The sequence below is a fragment of the Denticeps clupeoides genome, chromosome 2 (assembly GCF_900700375.1).
Source record: "Denticeps clupeoides chromosome 2, fDenClu1.1, whole genome shotgun sequence".
NCBI lineage: Eukaryota > Metazoa > Chordata > Actinopteri > Clupeiformes > Denticipitidae > Denticeps > Denticeps clupeoides.
Window position 1 is genome coordinate 33,964,154 of NC_041708.1, and position 19,431 is coordinate 33,983,584.

The following is a 19,431-nucleotide window of genomic DNA, read 5'->3' on the forward strand; positions in this document are numbered from 1 at the left end:
CACTCTAAATGACGTGACCACATTAAGGCGCACTTAGTAAATCAGTATGCATTATACATGTGTGCATATTAATGGCGGCCCACATAATGGAAGGGTAGTCACGTACCGGCACACATGGATGAAATCACTTTTACCAGCCAATAATAATAATAATGGGAAGTACATATGCACGCACACAGAGGTGGTGTCACTTCACCGACTTTAGCCCCTGGCTGTATTTTTAGACTTCTGTCATGCATGGAGTCCATGTAAGGTTTGGAGCCGCTGAGTCACAGAGGTCATTTTCACTGCATTCCGCAGGTCATCCAAGAGAGAGATGACCTTCTCCAGCGGACGGACGCTGACCTTCTTCAGGCGCAGGAGGCCATCGGAGGCCTGGCCCTGGAGGTGGAGGTGCTGCGGGAAGAGGCGCACAACGCAGTGCAAGAAAAAAGCCACCTGCAGCAGGAGAGCGCAGCCGCGAGAGCACGGATCGGCCAGCTCGAGCTGCAGCTGCGGGACGCCCGGGCGCTGCACAGGGAGACGGGTGAGGCCACGGCCCACGTACGCTCGTACCATCCTCAACACCTCCCTCCTAATCTCTCTCTCCTTTCCGCCCACCGCTAGGTCATCTTTGGAGGTGAGTGGTGCGTACGCACCTCACAGCCCTAGATCACCAGGGGGCTTTTTAACGCGTTTATTATTTGTTTGTTTCAGCATGCACACAACATTCACTTTTTTGCTCAGCATCTCCAGTGCTTAGGCGTCTGTCAATATGCTTATGGTGATGGGGCATATTTTTACATTTCATAAACCAGACCTATTGCTCTCTAGAACTCAATCAGATTGTTAAAAAAACAGCAAATGATCGTATTTCCCTTTACTTTGACACTTTTTCAAGCATGTTTTGTGCCTTTAGTGATGATTTTTCCATACGGTGGGATTTTATAACCTTTCCATATTGCATTCTGAGTAAATCTTCAGTTTATTTAAAATTCAGCTGCATTCGGGACTCTGTGGTGGTGCATTTCCATCGGTGGTCTATAGGAAGGCAAATGGGTGAATTATTTAGGCATTAAAGCTCAGTGGGGGAAGCGGTTGCTCACAACCTCGGGGACTTGATGAGGCACGGAGGCACGGCTCATTAACGTGGTGCTAATAAAATGCCATAATTGTATCTGCTGTGATGGGCTCTGACACAGGCTGAGGCCCCCCCCCACCTGACTCTGCACCCGACTGGGCTTGCTCTCACTCGCACTCGCTCATTCGCTCGAGGAAGGTCACCTCCTCCAGGTCAGTTGCAGTATCCTCACCAGATTAATATTTCATGGAGCCAAAATCATTTTTCTGCCCAGGTTCAACATTTGCATTCTTTCCCGCCGTAAGTACGGTTTCAGCGTTCACATGATTGGCGCTGCACTGGTTTTACGTGATCTGCACACCAAAGCTGACCAACTTCTGTTCAGGTTTGATTTGGAGGAATGCACGTTTTTATTTTTAATGTTTTGTCCCCATTGTGACCCCAACTGAGTGTTTCATGCTGGGTATTTTGCTGCAGCTCATTGTCTCAGTCTCTCCACTTCTGTCTGGTTTCAATTGGTAAATGTAAGGCTGAAGCCCATATTGCCAGTCAGTAGTAGCCTCTGTGCAGGGTCTTCTCGAGGGAGCACCACAAATAAATCTTCCACGCCCGAACCGAAAATAAACCATAACACAGTCTACCCACGAACAAATGCGCCCAGCGACCAGTGTTAAAAAGCATGAGCTGCTCTCCGTACATTGTAGACTTCGGGGGGGATGCGGTGAACCCATCCTGATCACGATTGTTAATAGGGAGGCTGGTAGTTAAAGCAGCGGTCGGCTCCATGTCATCGTTACGTTAGTTAAGATCTCCCGGAGCCCGGTCGAGGCTTCCTCCCGGAGCTCGGCTGTGATTTCCATGCTGTTATAACAAGTGCCATTTCCCCCAGCCTGCCTGGGCCGCCCTCCCTCACTTGCGGCACAGGAAGCCAGGCTCACCTTAATGATGGGCCTTGTACACTGCTGTGTGATGCAGAAATGTGTGTCTGTGTGTGTTGTGCGGTAATGATTGGCCGTTCTGGCAGGGCCACTGTGGAGTTCTCATCATTTGCAGCCTCGGAGGTCTTTGTTGTGCTGCGCTGGCTGTGTTGTTACGCGCGGCGGAATGTCTCATTAAGAATTAACTTGGGCATCCTCAGTCGCGCCGGGAGATCTCCCCTGCCAGAGACAGCTCTCCATCCCGAGCGCTTTAATTATCAAGAGTCGTCTGTCCGAACCTCGCCGACTCGAACACCCCCCCACCCCCTGTCTTTGTCTGCGGTGAGTTGGTTATGATCTCATTCTGTGCCGTGCGGCGTTAGCTGCTTAAGCGCTCGGCCTCTGGACTGCGCGCATGGCTTCTTCTCCTCATTACACCGGGCCCGAGTGGCCGGCTTCATCTTTCACCTCACCTGCTCTTACAATGGATTACATTCAAATAAATTTGAAAAAGGCTCGGCTCAAATATTTACACTATTTTACTCATGTTTCACATGGATATTTTTCCATATTAACAATTACTGTTTTTTTTTTTGGAATACGGTGTAAAGACCCACCCACATATCTATACCCATACATATATATCAGATAAGTCTGTTGGTTTGAAGCAGAAGATTGAGAGGAATTTTGAAAATAAAAGATAGAGAATCAGAACCTCGTGTGTGTGTGTGTGTGTGTGTGTGTGTGTATCAACCATTAATCGGGTTAATTTCATGTGGGTTTGACCTGTGACATGGATGTGATAGACAATGAAGGAGTTTTTCACAGAAGCACGTGGCTGCTGAGGCGAAGGTGTTATGTCCACGTACAAGTCAGCTGTGACCAAATGAAAATATTTAAACACAACCAGTACCATGTGAGATGCATGATTGAGTCTTAAGAATTAATTGCAATTATTCATTCATTAATTGCTCTGAATTAATCGCGTGATCATTTATTACATCAACTGAAATATCTGTGTAAATTTATATTTGAACTTTTTCTTCTCTTTCTGTGGGGTTTTCTGTGGACGGAAAATATTTGCATAACATTAATGCATGGATTCATCCCCAAACCTCCATATCCGTTTTGCGGCGCCAAGGCAACAGTTTCAGATTATGTGATTCTCACAGATCCCCGCATAACTTTAAAGCCTGTTAGGCAAAGCTGACGAATACTGATTTATTTTTTTTGCAGGGCATTTAAAATGTAAAGATACCGGCTGAGTTTGACAGCTATTGGTGTTGACCGCCCATAAGAGATGGATAGCATTTGAAAACCTCTCTCCTGAAGGAGGGGAAAATAGAGGAAAAGGGGACGCTGAGCCAGGACCAAGAGAGTTCAAGTGGATGATTGAACCGTATGAAGGCGGCTGGACCGAATCAAACTCGAAAGAAAGAGGACTGTCAAGGAACCCTCCCAGACTTCGGTGGCGGGGGTTAAGAGAGCACCGTGCCCCTCAGCCACTCCAGAGAGACGCCACTAGCCAATGGCATGGATGAGTCAGGTGCTTAAACTAATAGAGCCCTCACCATGCTTTGTGTCGCTCTTCCTTTCACACTTCTGAGTCGGAGAGCAGCATTATATAGAATTAATTGGTGATCTTTACCTTGGCACCAAAGTCTGTGAAACGAATATGAAGAAAAATCTTCGAGAGCTGGTGTTACTTTTCACACACTGGGTGAGGAAATATTGGTTTTATGGAAGTATGCAGATGCTTTTTTTTTTTTTAGACACCCCCCCGGTGTCTTGGTCGAGATTTGCCATCCTTAAACATTAAGCCAACAGCAGTGCAGGAATAAGTTTGGGAATAATGCGTGATAGGCTGCAGCATAACTTAATGCGCTCACCCATGCCTGCCCCTGCATGAAAGCTGTGTGCTGATTGGTCCACTGCTGGGTGATTGATGAGAGCGTCGCGCGCATCAGTAGGCCAGGCTGAGCGGACGGCAGAGGCCGGCGGAGATGATACATGGCATTCTAATTGAAGAATCCTCAGCACATCCGTCCTACAGTAAGAAACGTTTAAATGCAAATGACCTGTAATATGAGGAAATGTGAGCAATAGGCGTTTTATGGGGTGAGTGATGACGCCGCAGCAGGCGTCTGTGGGCGGGGCGATTGTGATGCATGGCCAGAAATGAGTTGAGTATGCAGAGCAGGATGACTGGCCGCCTCCACGTCTGAAATAATATCAATCTTCCAGTATCACCCTGACCTACGATCCCAACACTGCAAAGCTCGACACCAATCCCACTGTCCCCTTTTCTATCAGCCGGCAAGTCTCAGCCTATCATTATCTCACATCCTTGGAAATATTTCTGATTTCTTGATTGCGACAAGTACCTCTCATCGTTATGGGATTATGCTGGCTGGAACATCCTCATTTCATTTGATTTGTAAATGTCCGGCCCCGTCCTGTACGTGGAGAAAATTATAATTTGTACAACTAAGTGAGCGGGTGTAATTTTTGCAGATTTTGCAGATAGGTGTTGAAACATGCATGGTGATCATAATCACAAACAATGCCAGTGTCTCTTGATACAGTCAAAATAGCAACAGTCTGAAAAAAATATTGCTTTATTGAGCAAATATAATATTGTAAAATTATTTGTAATTTTAACACTGACTCTGTTCACAGTCCCTCGCCACTCAACATATGAGCTATGCCCTCATTTACGGCATTAAAGAGTGTTTACATTACTTCAGACAGCTTCTTTAATAATGAAATTCAACAACCTCTTCATAAAGAGCTGTTTCCTTTCTTCGTTTATTCTAATTGCAGAATGTCAACAAAGTAAACTTTGTTGATTATTGTTCATTACATTAACCGTTTAAAAGTAACTGTTTCCTATTAACTTAGATTTTCATTCAAATTGTTTATATAACATTTAGAATATATGCTTAAATATTAACATCACCACTATATATATGTGGTGATGTTAATATTTAATGTAATAATGTAATAATTGTAGTAATTAGTCCTTATTATTTAAATCATTTGATCAAAATCTCAACAAAAACAAACTTCATTGTGAAAGCAGGATCATTAATGAAATCATGGGCTGACCTTGTTACCTTCTGTACATTGTTTATGAATGTTGTATAAAGCGTGTGTCCGTCTGTGGCCGGGCGATTCGGTTCGAGTAAACACCCTGTCATCGCCATGGTGACTCCCGCTGTCAATGGCGTAGGATTCTGCGGGGGTCACCCTGGACCTTCAGATGAAGCTGAGGGGAGCAGCATCTCCTGAAGAGCAGCTGACAGATGCTTTGGAGGAGGCGTTCACCAGCCCTTGCCCTTGCAGATTGATGCAGGAGATCACGGCGTGGTGGGAGCCAAACAATAAATCCTGTAATGGGCTAGCTGCAACTGGGCAAAAAAGACAGGGAGCAAAGTGTGGAAAATAGTTCGCTCTGGACCAATGCAACTAGATTACAGCAGATAATTGTGTTACATGGGGTATTGATTGAAAATTGTTGTACACCAGAAACATCCAAACACAGTTTAAGTTTTTATTGCTCACTCTTGTACAGTTTGGTCTTTGGTTTGGTATTTTTTCCCGTTTTTTTTTTTTTTTTTTTTTTTTTTGTGAAGCCCCTTCAGTGGAACAAAAATATATATAAATTATATATATATCATAATAAAAGAAATTCTTGGTCGAAACATCAGAGAAATTACTTCTTTACAAGAATCTATTGATCACTTTATATCAAAGGAGTATGTTTGACATAAGATTACCTGCCAGTTTGAACATTAGGTACACTGTGTTATAGCCCGGGGCAGTTGTAAGTCTGCCAAAGGGATTGTAAATAAAGCAGCAGCGGTGAGTGCCTCTGGCTCCGAATCAGCTCCGGCTCAAATCCAAGGCAAAGGTAAACTTTATTTGATGCAATTTTTAACCCCAGTTTGCTTGCTTGTATCGGGACATCCGGGGAGATGGAATTTAAAAGCCCTCAGGATGGAGGGGGTGAGGAGGATAGCCTCTGAAGGCCGAGAACGTCCATGTTCAGACTTGACTTCGTCCATGTTCAGACTTGAGTTGCAGAGAGACATAGTGTGTGTATTTACTTGTTTACGTTTGTGAGAAATCATCTGAATTATTGTATGTGCAAACACACACACACACACACACACACACACACACACACATATATATTTCTATCTGTCCGCTCTACTCTTGAAAGGCGATGCAGGCTTTTGTGGCAGCGAGGAACTCGTGGTCCAGCTGCCATGAAAATGATTATTCCATTACTCGCAGCACTATAACCTTTACCTATATAGTGTGTGTTGTGAAGGCCATGAATAGAGTCAATGAACAATTAATTGGTATCCACCGTTCCGTCCCTGGGTGGACAGCGTGGATGGGCTGTATTGAATTGAGGCTGTGAATGATTTTAGGGAGAAAGATGAATTTTTTAATAGCCCCTCCTCACTGCCATGTTGATTATTTATATTTGTAACAACATTTTACCTTGAGGTTTTTTTTTTTTATAATCTGGTTAGGTGGGCTGCCAAAGCCATGCTTGTTTATTTTTAAATATTTAGAGATTCGAGTTGGCTCTTCAATTTCCTACGGCTCCAATTTAAACAGTTTGGACTCAGCAAGACCATAAATTAATCATGCACAGGCGTGGATTTTAGCATTCGTTTCTGCATCCCCACCTCACCTCTACACTACAGCATCTCATGCACACAGCCGTCCGCAGCATTATTACCCACCACCAGCAAGCTAAAGTAAAGCCACCCGACTTTTAAAACTGCATGCCCTCTGGTATTGTTCCAAAAAAAAAAAAAAACGCCCTCTGCTTGAGCTGGGTTTTACTGGAAACCTCGCCTCAAATGAACGACAAAAATGTAACGCTGTCTAAATGCGGCACTTTTTTCTTTTTTGCGTCCGTGCTCAATACATTTAATGTATTTAGTGGCGAACAATGGAGGTTTTATTTCATGCTGAATTTAAAGAAAGGAGTTAGGAAGCCTGCGTGGGTTGGAGTGCAGGCTGCGTTTAAAGTAAAGAGTGCCATCTATTGATGCAACGCTGCAACGTCCCTTTGTGGAAAAACAAAAGGGCCGAGCTCCATTAGGTCAGTCTGTAGCTATCCTATCAGATTTTAGAATGTTTCATTAATAGTTTTATTTGTTTATTTATCTAGTTAGTTAGTTAGTTAGGCTTAATTGCATCTTGTTTACAGAAAACAACCAATATGATTTTATGTAATTAAAAAAGTGGACGTTTAAAGTGTCGTTATGATCTACAGATTATTACCTACAGTAACAAAAATAAGATGCATTTACATTCATTGTTTATTGCTCTTTAAATTTTAACCCCCGTGTATATGTGTGTGTGTGTGTGTGTTGGTATTTTCACCAGTGACCCAGTGAACTCTCTCTCTCTCTCTCTCTCTCTCTCTCTCCCATCCCTGCCCTGTTCTCAGCCCAGGCCCTGGCGGGCGGGGAAGAGAGGGTGTCGGAGCTGGAGTCCGGTCTGAAGGCTGCGGAGGGGGAGCTGGCAGAGCGCGTGGCCCAGAGTGTCCGTCTGGAGCGCAGCTGCCAGCGGAGTCGACACCAGCTCGCCGAGCTAGAGTAAAGGGCCGCCGGAAAACGCCGCTCCCATGCCACCACGCCGCTACCCTCTCCTCGTTAAACATGCTTTCAGCCACATTTCTCTTCACAGATTTGTTTTGAATTAGCGGTGAATGTTCCCAAAAGCTGAGAAGTCGTTGCTGCACATCGCAGCCGTTTGTTCTTGGAAGGCAGCATGTGTTCCTGTAACTAATGCTCTGCTCTTTAGAGGATTCAGCTTCATCTTTGCTTGTGGGGCAACTTAATCAGGCTTATTTGGGAGTTCACTATCTGACTTTTCTCTCCACTCCCCAAAGTTGCTCTCATAGTTTAGTTTAGTGTGGTCTATGTGTGTGAGACAGATCACAAATGTTAATTGTTAAGCTGGGCATGATGTTAGAATGCTTTACAGATGGTTATGGGAAGCCCATTGCCTCCACACACACCCACACTCAGCAATCACATGACTGCCACCCTTCACTCTCCCCCAACAGCCTCACTTTTGGCACAACACGAAATGCAAAGGTGGCCTTATGTAGCCCAATATGTTGCGATTACTGAAAGCCTTCAGCCAAAATGTAAACCAGACCCGCTGTGCTGGCTGCCGTTGCGGCGGAGCGCTGCACTAACCCAAATCCGTCCTGACGTATCGTTTCATATCATTATACTCTCTGAGATGTACTTCAGATGTGCAAGGGGTCTTCTCACCCTATCCTGCTGTACCTACAGTTGTGTTAATTCACTGTGCCTACGCTCCATTTTCAAAATTGTGTGTTAACAGCATGCTGCCCATGATCTGCAAACGCGGCAGTTGTACCACTGACGAAGGGTTAAGTGCCACCACGCTCAGGGGCACAATGGCACTTGCAGGACAGCAGTTGAAAGCACAAAGTGTTGCAATAAAATTAGTGAACACAAATAAAACAGTTAAGCAAGTCACTAGGAGCAACAAATTGTTATTATTTCAGTAAGATTAACAACAATAATGGTATTATTTGTTATAATAACATAACAAAACATTGTTTTCATTTTATGGATATTTATAGTCTTTAGAGTAAACAGGAAACAAATCCAAGAAACTACAATACATTTTCACATGGTGCATTCTATCACATATGATATTCATATGTTCACTTGATGAATACATTGTCCAGCTACCTTTTCAGCCTCATCTAGCTGATGGATGATTAGCCCTTGTGTTGCATATTTAGTTATCTGTTTGTTTACTTAATACTGCTAATGCCTGGCGCGGTTTCATGTGCATGTATGTGCGTGTGCCCAGTGGAATGTCCAGTGGAGGTTGTGGAAATTGTAATAATTTGTAGTATTGATTGCTTTGCTACGGCAGCTGGTTCCCATTGTGCCTGAACAGAAATAGACACTTCATCGATCCCTCTTTACAGCCGTACTTCCTGGCCTGCTGGGGAGGCTTCCTGTGGCTCGGCAGCCATTGTCTTCGACGCCTGGAGATTTCGGTGACCTCTGTTACAACTGAGTACCTTCCCCTTGTCACATGATGGAGAAAGTTTGCTTAAATACTCACCTTGGCTGCCTTTCTCTCAGACCTCAGTTCACAAAAGGATCCAGGGAAACTGACCTGGAATCAGTGCAACAGTCAGGGCTTACGGTTTATGATGTGCTTTAGGGAACAGACATACCATGTTATCACAGCTCTGCTTTGCACACATCAGGACGTTTTACACATCCCCTAGAGTGAGCAGTGCAGGACGTGACTGGTTGTGTTTAGCTTGCAGTATTTTTGTGTTTCTTTTAGTTTTTTATGGATCAGTTTTCGTGAATAGTGTGTACAGTAGAGACATCACTGCCAATTGATTTGCTGCCACCGCGTCGCACGCCGACCCTCCGTACAGATTAGCATAAGCGCGCTGCCTGGGAAACTCAAGCACTGAACATGTTCATGCAACTGTGTCACACCGACAGCCTGTGTGTTCATTTATGTATATGTTTATATGCATGTGTTCTTTTAGTATTTGCTTATGATATTTGAGTTGTGACGTTTGACTGTCTGTGTGTTTTTGTATGGTACAGTAAGCAGTATGGCCTGTTTGTGTGCTATTAGGCATTATTTTTAAATTTGGTGCTGACTGAACCACATGGCAGTCATATGTATACTGAATTTTGTGTCATTATTTCCGTTTCCCAGAGCACCATACTTAAATATTATTTATAAAATATTAAAAATAATTTCAATTGGGAGGAGCATATTCTGGATGGTTTAAACGTGGAGGATGTCTCTGACCTGAACAAGCACTGCACTTAGCGCCAGTTTGACAGTTGTACCTATACTGTTAATATATGTGCACTTGTGTCACTTGTATGCATATGATGCGTTTGTGTAGACAGATGGTGGAGCGGCTGCAGGAAGAGGCCACAGCAGCTCAGAGCTCACTCCAGCAGGCGCTGCAGGAGACCGTACAGCAACACAGACTGCAGCACACACACAATCAGCAGGTAACACACACACAGCATTGAGGAGCGCATCCTCCTGCCCACACAAAAAGATAATAAGTACACATACAATGCACCCACTCACACAAGAGAAGCTACACACAGGTCACAGTTCCCCTCACACTCACCTCTTGTCTCATCAAACAAGCTCAAACCTTGCAGCTCCCGTCTGAATACATTCACTTCTAACCAAATCCGCGTTTTCTGTGTGAAACACCCTGCCTGTAAGACATCCAGAGTCCTGCATGATCCCCCTGAAGGCCGCTGTCACTCGACACCACCAACACATGTGCCTGTGTGTGTGTGTTCAGCCCTTGCCCCCCTCATATGCATGGCAGGTGCCTACCATAGAGTCATTCAAGCCTCATTAATGCTGCTCTCATACACAGACACACACACACAGGCATGACCCAGCCTTGTTTATATATTTATTCATTCAGCTCAAAGCCCTGACAGCGCCCATCTCCCCCCTCAGCAGGTAGTGCAGCAGCGGATTTAAACATTTCTCCGCTCTGATTAGCCCAGAATGCCATGTGGCAGGGCGTGGATTATCCGGTTCTAATGGACGAGGACTGGAGCCTAATTCCAGCATGTAATATTTCGTAATGTTCTGCGTGTGGGAATCAGATTGGATAACTGTTGTCAGGTTGGCCTTCACAAAGGACGGGGCTTAATTAATCCAGGTCTAGTGAGTCCCTTTGAAATCATTTAAATTCCTCTCAACTTCTCTCTCTCTCTCTCTCTCTCTCTCTCTCTCGCTATCTTCCTTTCTTTCTATTTTAACATGAGAAACTTGGAGTTGTGAATAATTCAGGCTCCCCTCTCCTCTTTCTGTGGCATAATGTGTTTTAAATATGCCGTCCTTCAGAGATATTGAGGCAGAGAGGTAAAGCCTGGTGAGCTTAAGTGGGACTGATGGGAGGGATCGGGATCATTTTCATGTGCCGTTTGCCCATAACACTGGCTAATTACGATAGGCCATCACAGTGTCATATCGACCACCCAGCACGCTAATAAACCTCAAACCATCACCTCAGAGAGAAAGAGAGGGATAGACACGGCAACCTGTTCTAATAAGCGCTGCTTATATCCCTGCATTAAAAAAAGCGATAATGCAAAACAGGCCATTATTGCCCTCATCAAGATGACCGAAGCAACCATCCCGTTAACTGTAGTTAAATTTCACCTCGGTGGCCGGCATTACAGATGGCTTCGTAAAGCTCGCCTAATGCAGCGGCTGAGCCTGCGTCAGTTTGACTCGGGTGCTCATTAAGACAGATATAGGAAACACCTACACAGTGGGTCGGTGAGGTGACTGCTTAGGTGCTGCTAATCAGGTTCTGGACAGCGTTCTTCTAACAGATATTCTCCTATCTGCTGCTGTGACGATGGTGGACCCTGGGATTCCATCAAAACGATATGATCCGTAATTGATGCAGTTGCGGAAGTTGATTGCTGCCACGGTAGTGAATTCCACCAGAAGCACCATAGCACAGCCCTTTGGTGGCCTATTTTATTTTTTCCTGGTGAATATGAACATAGTTGTGTTTCGTGTCTACATTTCACATACATTGGTTGTGATATGACATCTGAAAGTGATTTTTCTTAAATGGTCTTGTCTTTGTTGCTTTGCTGTCCGCTCACAAAATTAATAAAGTAATAAACCATGACAGTAAACACAATAAAACTGCATAAAACCTTGGTTGTATTTGCTGGATGTTTGGAGACTGAGATAACTACTATGTGTAGTTAATCGTAATATCCTTAACGCAGTACAGATAATATCCTTACTTGCTGTATGTTTGACTCTAGTATTGACAGTAGATAATAAATAATATTTGTATTAGCAATAAAACAGCCTGCTGTGTAAATGTAGGTGGTATTTGCCTAGTGGGTAAGGCACTCACCTATGAACCAGATGACCACAAGTTCAAACCCCACTTACTATGGTTGATGAGCAACACATTTAACCCTCCAGGGGGACTGTCCCTGTAACTGTGCACTGATAATAGCATATGTACTGAGAAGGGCCCCACGAGTTACACAGGCTTTTTCTAATGTATCCTGGTCATAACGGTGGTATTTGGAGGGACAGATATTTCCTGAAGTGATTCTCATTGCAAAAAGCTTGAGAATCACAGATGTAAACAAAAAAGTCTGGGAGTGGTGGAAATGCTCCAACTCCACTTTTTAGATTGCTTCAATGTCATGGACTCCCACTCCCATAGAAATCTCCCATAGGTGTTCATTTGGGTTGGGACTGTAATTCACGTCATTTAAATACACACCATCTTGTAGGACAGCATTCCCATCAGGATAGAAATGTTCCATCGCAGGTTAAGGCCGTGTATTGATCCCAGCAAAATGGCCCACAGATTGAGTTTTCATTTATTTGTGCTTTCCTTTAATCTGTCACACCTCTGTACTAATAATACTGCAGAAAAGCACTGGCCTAATGTGTTCCATGCACTCAGTTTTGCATTTACCTTAACACAATCCGCTTCTTTTCGATGAAAAAAAAAAAAAATTACACCTACGTAGCAAATGAATCATTGCGGTGAGCACTTGAAAAAAAAAAATAAAAAAAAGGAATGATGCCTCTCCACTTAGCTGATCAAAGCTTTTAAATAGTAAAAACACCAACCAGCTTTGTAGGGTGTGAGAATAAATCCATATTACAAATTGCTTTTGTGAGAACTGGATGAGCAGCCGATTTTTTAGTATTGAACTTTCCTCCTATTCAGCGACCACAGTGGGAAAAGGATACTGATCCCCGTCCAATCAATAGTGCCCGGGCTCCGCTGAGCCTTCCTGTGTACAGCTCTATGAAGCCATTACAAGCTGAAGGCCTTAAATACACCAGAGGGGCCCGAGAGGCAGCTGTTCTAGGCTGTGGTGAAAGACCCGGCGTATTGTTATTCACGGAAAAAAGATAACATTAATGTAGTCCCCCCCACCCCAACTTTCATTTTTATGATTTTTCTTTCTTTCCTCGAGGCCTATATTCATTCAGCCACATCTCACTGCTGTTCGGCGAGGTGGCTCATCGCATGTAATGGCCTAATTGGACGAACATGTCTGTTTTTATTCTGAAAGTAATTTTTTTCCCCCTCTCTCTCCGACCTCAAACGATGTAGCGAGTTTCTCAGGGCTCATCTCCTTTCTGATCCTGTGATGGCATCATTATTTCTGAAAGCACAAACCGTCACATCAACCGTCAAATTAGCGCGGCCACGTTTTTTTAACGATGCGCCCCATCTGCAGAATAATCCCTGCACGTTCCTTCATTATTGATCTTCATTTAGCCTGATTGGTCCCGCTCACTGTAATAGTTCCAGAATTGCTGGGATAAAAAAAAAAAAAAAGAAGAAAGGAATCCTTTGGAGACCTGGTAGAGATGTAAGGCTCTGAAGCACTGAAAATGATTGTCGTTCCCCTGATGGCATGCGCGCCATTTGACTGAGCGCCCTCCATCCTCTGGCCCTCTATTAGTGAACCCTGCACACTGGGTTTAAGGCCATTAGAAAAGTCATACCCTGCCTAAAATGGACCTGAATATCTCCATTACTAATGCACTAGCACGGCCATTATGCCCTTACCAAACCCATCGTCGTTGGAGAAACAGCACAATTGAATGCTGTCTTTTTGCTAATTTTGGCTAATTCATGTAATTTAGGGCCATAAAATGCATCCACATTCGTATCTGTGTTGTGTGTGCAGTTTAATTTTGGGCCTGGCTGTTTAAGGGACCAGTTTGATAAGAGAGCACTATTGGATCAGTTAATCGGTAAACAACAGCGCCGGCGTAATGATCATTATAGCATGATGGTGATTGCAGCATTAGCACATCTATTACTGTAATGGCGCGTAAGATGCAATATTAACACAGCGGCACGGGTGTCGATACTGGGGGGCATGTTATATGTGTCAGCTTGACGGTTCTACATTATCGGTCATCTCATGAGCGAGCGGAGAGTAGATATTTGACATTTTTAATTAGTGGCCCATGTTCTCAAGAACCTTGCATCTTCATGAGTGAACACATTTCTCTTATGTATGTGAACACATTTCTCTTCTGGGAACGAACGCCCCTCCCCGTAGGAAAAGAGGAGGAGCCGAGTGCAGGAAATATCTCTTCACATTTTTTTTTTGTTCTTGTTCTATCACCGTTTATATTAATTTCACAAATCTCTCAGGATCAGGGGAGGTGTTCTCCCCCTGGGAGTTGGGTTTTTAATTTGATGTAATAACATTTTATATCACTGCTTTATTAGGTGTCAATATTAGCCCATCTCCTCCCGGGCTGTGGGATTGGCCTAATGGCTTTAAATATCAGCAATGCTCATCTGCTTCAGTGGTCCAGTAGGCCTCGGCCTTGCGAGGTGTCCAGTAAAATCCAGTATTGAGTACATTTCAGTCCCACTGAACTGTGTGCATGTGTGTCTATGTGTGTAAATGTGTATTGCCTGAGAATACATGTTTTTTACAGGTGTGTGTGTGTGTTGATACCCAGTGTTTGTGCACGTGTTTGTATGTATGATTGTTATGTATCTATTGTGCATGTTTTGCGTGTGTGTGTGTGTGTGTGTGCGTTATATGTATGTGTTAATGTTTGAATCTATGTATTATGTGTGTACGTGTGGATTTGTTTCCCGGTCACCGAAGAGCCGAATCACTGACCTGCAGACTGAAGTGGAGAACATACAATTGGTGCAGCACCAGTGTGGTCGTCTGGTGAGGGCTGGTCTACCACACAAGCTGTATATTCTGTTTATATAGCCTCTGACATTGCTTGTGACTCTGAGTGGTTGGACATATTCTGAGAAGCAGAGCCATCTTTGCTGTGTGTCGTGTCCTGTACTCATAAGATATATGTTTTACACGTGGCAAACAACTGCAAATTAATTTTTGTGGCCTGCAACTCGAGTGAATTTCTTCCTTAGAGCTAACTGGGGGCATAGCCATTTCCATATGGCGCTGCAAGCTTCAACTTAGCTCATTTTTTCTCCCCTCCCCAACTCGGCATGAAACCACCCCAAATCAAACAGATCTGCTTCCAATAAGCCTAAAGCCTTGCTGCCATCTTCAAAAAAGAAAGAAAGAAAAGAACCCAGAAAATCATTACATGTTTTGGTATCTTGGGGAGTGTGCACATACCTGACAATAATCATTAATGTATTTATTCATGCCCACCAGTGCTACCATTTCATGTTTTATGGTCCTAGCTGGATTTAATGACAGGCTGGTGGCTTTTCAGAGTAGTTTGCACAAAGCTTGTTAGTGTGTTTATGCTGCATGTGCAAATAAGATCCGTATTAGAAGGCTGTAAAGAAGGCCACTGTTCATTATGCATAGTTTAAATTTTTACTTTAGTTGATTTTGTGGACCAAAAGAAAAGAAAACAGCATCTAAGAAGAGGGTTGATATAAAATGCTAGTCCGTATGCAGGTGTAAATGTGCCGGGACCGTGGCATAAATGGACACGGGAAGCCGTCTTTGTTCTTGCAGGATTTTTTTCACCCACCCCCACCCCTCCCTGCGGGGCATTAGCTCCTTCATCCCTTCATCTGTCCATGCAGGAATATGGAGCCAACCTGCCGATGGATTATTATGAGCGCAGAAATGACCGCGCTTGATGAATCCAAAGGAAATTGGGTTTGAAATGGCTTCGTCTACTCGGGTCAAAGCCATTACCTTATGTATTTTATAAGTGGGTTTTGAGTGTGGCTAAATTATTTTAAAATTACCTCGGCAAGATGGACATTCTGTGGCTTGCTTTTTTGGAGGTCTGCGAGAAATTATGTCCGTTTATCGTACTTGCAGAAAAAGTGATATTTTAATTATCTGCAGACCTTTAAAATCTATTTTGTGTTGACATATATCTGGGTGCAGAAGAATATCCCAAATGAGCCACATTTTCTGCCCAGCATTTGTTGTAACGCCTGTCAGAAATGTGATGGTCCGTCGGTATAGTCAGGCGAACCTGCAGCACACAATCAGGATGGAAGGCTTTGTTTACTTGTTGTGTAGAACTTCGTACACAGATTGTAGAAACCTTATGATGTGCTGTTATGGGACATTACCAGCCATTTTCTGGGTGAACATTTTTGTTCGGTTTGTCTGTCTGGACCTGGTTTCCTCGGGAAAGGCCCATTGGGCAGAGGAACAGACAGGGCTGACTGGGTCTGTTAAGGAGACATGTTCCTGCTCGGTCTGTAGAGGGAGAGCTGGCCGAGGTCCAATCTTGTTTTGTTCCTCTCTGGACCCCCATTGCTTCTGCAATTCTTGTTTAGTTTTGTGTGTGCGTATGGCACCTCATCTCACCCATCCCACTCAGCTCACTAGCTGTACAACCTTCATTTGAGAGACTAACCAGGGACAGTCCAGTCCTCTGAGTGTTTTTCCTCTGTCATGGGATGGTTCATTTTGTTTTTTGTTGTCTGTAGCTGTGAGAGAGAGAGAGCCGTGGCCAGGCTGCAGGATCAGCTGGCTGCCCTGGGAGAGGAGCGGAGCTCTGTGCTCCAGCATCTCCAGAAGGCTGAGGCCCAGGCCCAGTGGAAAGAGTCCAGCAGCCAGGCATAGTTAGAGAGACTTCTCAAAATGTATCTGTTGCTTACTTGTCTGTCATTAATGTTTATGTCATAATCCTGTACTAAAGGATTGTGATCTTTATTCACTATTTTAATACTTAACACCTTTTTTAATACCATTGTTATGTATTTTTCAATTCCTAAAGAGTTGAAGTTCTGTTGCACACAAAAAATAATCAATGAATCCATTACGAAATTAGGATAAACACCCCTAGTTCATCTACAAAATATCCACAAAATTACATCTTAACACAAGAACGGTTTAAAATGAGCCTTTAGTGTCTCTGTGAACTCAGTTTAGTCCCCTCATTTTTTAGGCGAGGCTGCAGATCCTGAATGTCTGCGATGTGCCACTTGTGTACCTTGTTTCACATCATTCACCTCACAAAAGTCTGGGAGACAACAAAATGTTTACGTAGAAGCGCGCCAATAACTTAATTCCGACAGCAGGAAGAATGCAGCTATTTGCACTTGGTAATAAGAAAAGTCCCTTTTAACCTCGCCCAGAATGAGGCGCTTCAGTTTATTTTAAAGACATCATAACACTGGCCTTTTTCTTCCTGACATGCTCCCATTCGTATATTGAAGGCCAGCCGAGTTTCACCGCCATTGTTTGTGGGACCAATCACAAATCACCTTTTACTGTAGTCTATATACCATCATCCCTTGATTGAAAACACTCATCTCTGCTGATTGAAAAAGGCCACACATATGAAAAGGACACAGCACTCATACAGCACTGTGATTGGCTCCAGGCACGCTCTGAAGGGCAGGCCGTACTTGGTGTTTACTGTTCGCTTGTTAATTACTTGCCTTCTAAACATCCCTCATTGCCCGTCTGCACAGTGGCCATTATTAATCATTGAAGGGTGGTTATTAAAGCATTAGATGGCCTGCTTTATTCGTTGGGAAATCTCGCTTGCCACTGGTGCAATTAAAGTATCCATTAGTGTTATTATGAAGGAATTGGGTGTTCTGTAATTGTGCCACTTGCATTAGGGTACCTATAATTTTAAATATCAGTAGGTACTGTCCTGTTTTTAACCCTCTTGTCAAATGTTCATATTTTATTTAAAACCTCTTAGTGATAAATATACATATTTAAGTGAATTTTAGTCCCATTGGGTAATTTAATTAGTCAAAATGATCAATGTTTAAAAACATGTTTAACAATATATGTGTGTCTGACTCTAATTTAAGTAGCTAGACTAAGTTATTATAAGGGATGAAGAAGAGTTCGAAGTCTGACTTGTCTTAAGTCATTAATTGAAAGGGGCTTTCTTTGGGTTGGGCCAATAAAGGAATTGGAGTTTTTTTTATTTAGTGTAATCTCCAACACAAGGAGATTCTAAATGTTTCTAGATACATGTGTTAGGAGTCTGTATAAATTGAAATGTGAAATGTTTTTGCCCAATGCTGGGTTCCAATGGATTTATCATGTCCCTCATCCAGATCAGTCGACAATCTTTCACATAGAAAAGTGTACTCACATTATATAAATTAAAACCAATTTCCTTTTCCTCTTCACATTGGCTATTGATTTTTTATGAAATCTAGATTTATGATTTCTTTATGTCTGTTATGGATATATTTTCATGAACAGCCAACCTAATTTTGTTGAGTAGAGTCCATAGTTAATGTCATTATGACTGTTATTACAACAGCACACTTTTTTTGTTTTAATTGTTATTTTAGCCTTCTAATGAGCTTTAAAACCCCTTGGAAGTCAAAATCAGTGATCTGCCCCATCCATGTCTGACTGCAGGAATGGTACATGATTGGTGTGTGACATTAGATCCTCAACTTTGAGGATCTGAGCCTGGCTCTGTAGGAAATGGTATTTTTTGTATCAAAAAAAAAGTTGGAAGGTGGATGCGCAGTTCTACAAGGTCAAAAGGTATCATGCCATTCAGATATTCCATGTCACCACACTTGCCTGTGGCGCCTTTCCATTCGTTCTTTGGAATTGGATAAAATCAGTTTCGTGGACATTTCTCCCACATCAACATCCTTTTTCTTCATTTTCCTCCATCACTCAACCTTTCTCCATCCCTCTTTCTCCTGCTGTATTTTTGGGATTATAATAATGCGGCATAATCCCACCCATCAGATGATGCTCGAGGAACACACTTCCCATGCCTCCCGCAGCTGCATTCAGATCCCTGCCGTTAATCCCTGATCGCTGGGTCCCTGGAGCTGACATTTCACACAAGAAGCTCGTCTTTATTTCAGCATTGCCATGGTTGTCTATAATATCATCCCTCAATCATCTCATTCTTCATTGTAATCCTCACAAATGTAGAATATCCACCCCTGCCCCTCCAACCACAACTTCAGGAAATTGACACACATCACTTCTCTTGCATCATTGCAGTAGCACCCGAGGGGGGTGGGTGATTCGGTTGGGAAAGTCGTGTCCCAAGTTTACGTGATGGCTTGCGGTGTGCATCGTGGGGCTCAGCTTCTCTGCATTGAATCAGGAGATTTGCTGTGCAGAAGGACGTATGTGTGTGGAGACCTGAGTATAAGACCAGAGCATCCCTCCTGCTCTTGACTTTCCAAAGCCCTGCCTGTCGTCTGCCATTAAGCAAGGATCCAGCACTTCAGACACTTTTACCACCATGCCATTGAGGCAGTTCATCTTCTTTTGCAAAATTCATCTTAATTCTCTGTCTGAGGAGGCAATAAAAGCTCATTTGACATACACCAGTCATAGAAATGTCGGCTCGACTTCTGGCTTCTGCATCCCAAGCACCTCTAGTCATTTACACGAGGTGAAATGGTGCGATAAT

The 19,431-nt window shown here is 43.5% G+C and overlaps 1 protein-coding gene across 5 annotated transcripts in view; it reads left to right on the forward strand.

Annotated features, from left to right (window-relative positions):
• LOC114784684 (early endosome antigen 1-like) overlaps nt 1–19,431 on the forward strand; it is a 124,578-nt gene that overhangs the window by 58,662 nt on the left and 46,485 nt on the right. For all 5 annotated transcript variants that reach the window (XR_003748901.1, XM_028970255.1, XM_028970251.1 and 2 more), the window contains 3 exons: nt 301–526; nt 7,454–7,601; nt 9,941–10,052. Coding sequence is in view for 4 of the 5 variants with exons in the window: in XM_028970255.1 (XP_028826088.1) it covers nt 301–526; nt 7,454–7,601; nt 9,941–10,052 (486 nt within the window). In the remaining variant the exon portion in view is untranslated. The remainder of the gene's footprint in view (nt 1–300; nt 527–7,453; nt 7,602–9,940; nt 10,053–19,431) is intronic.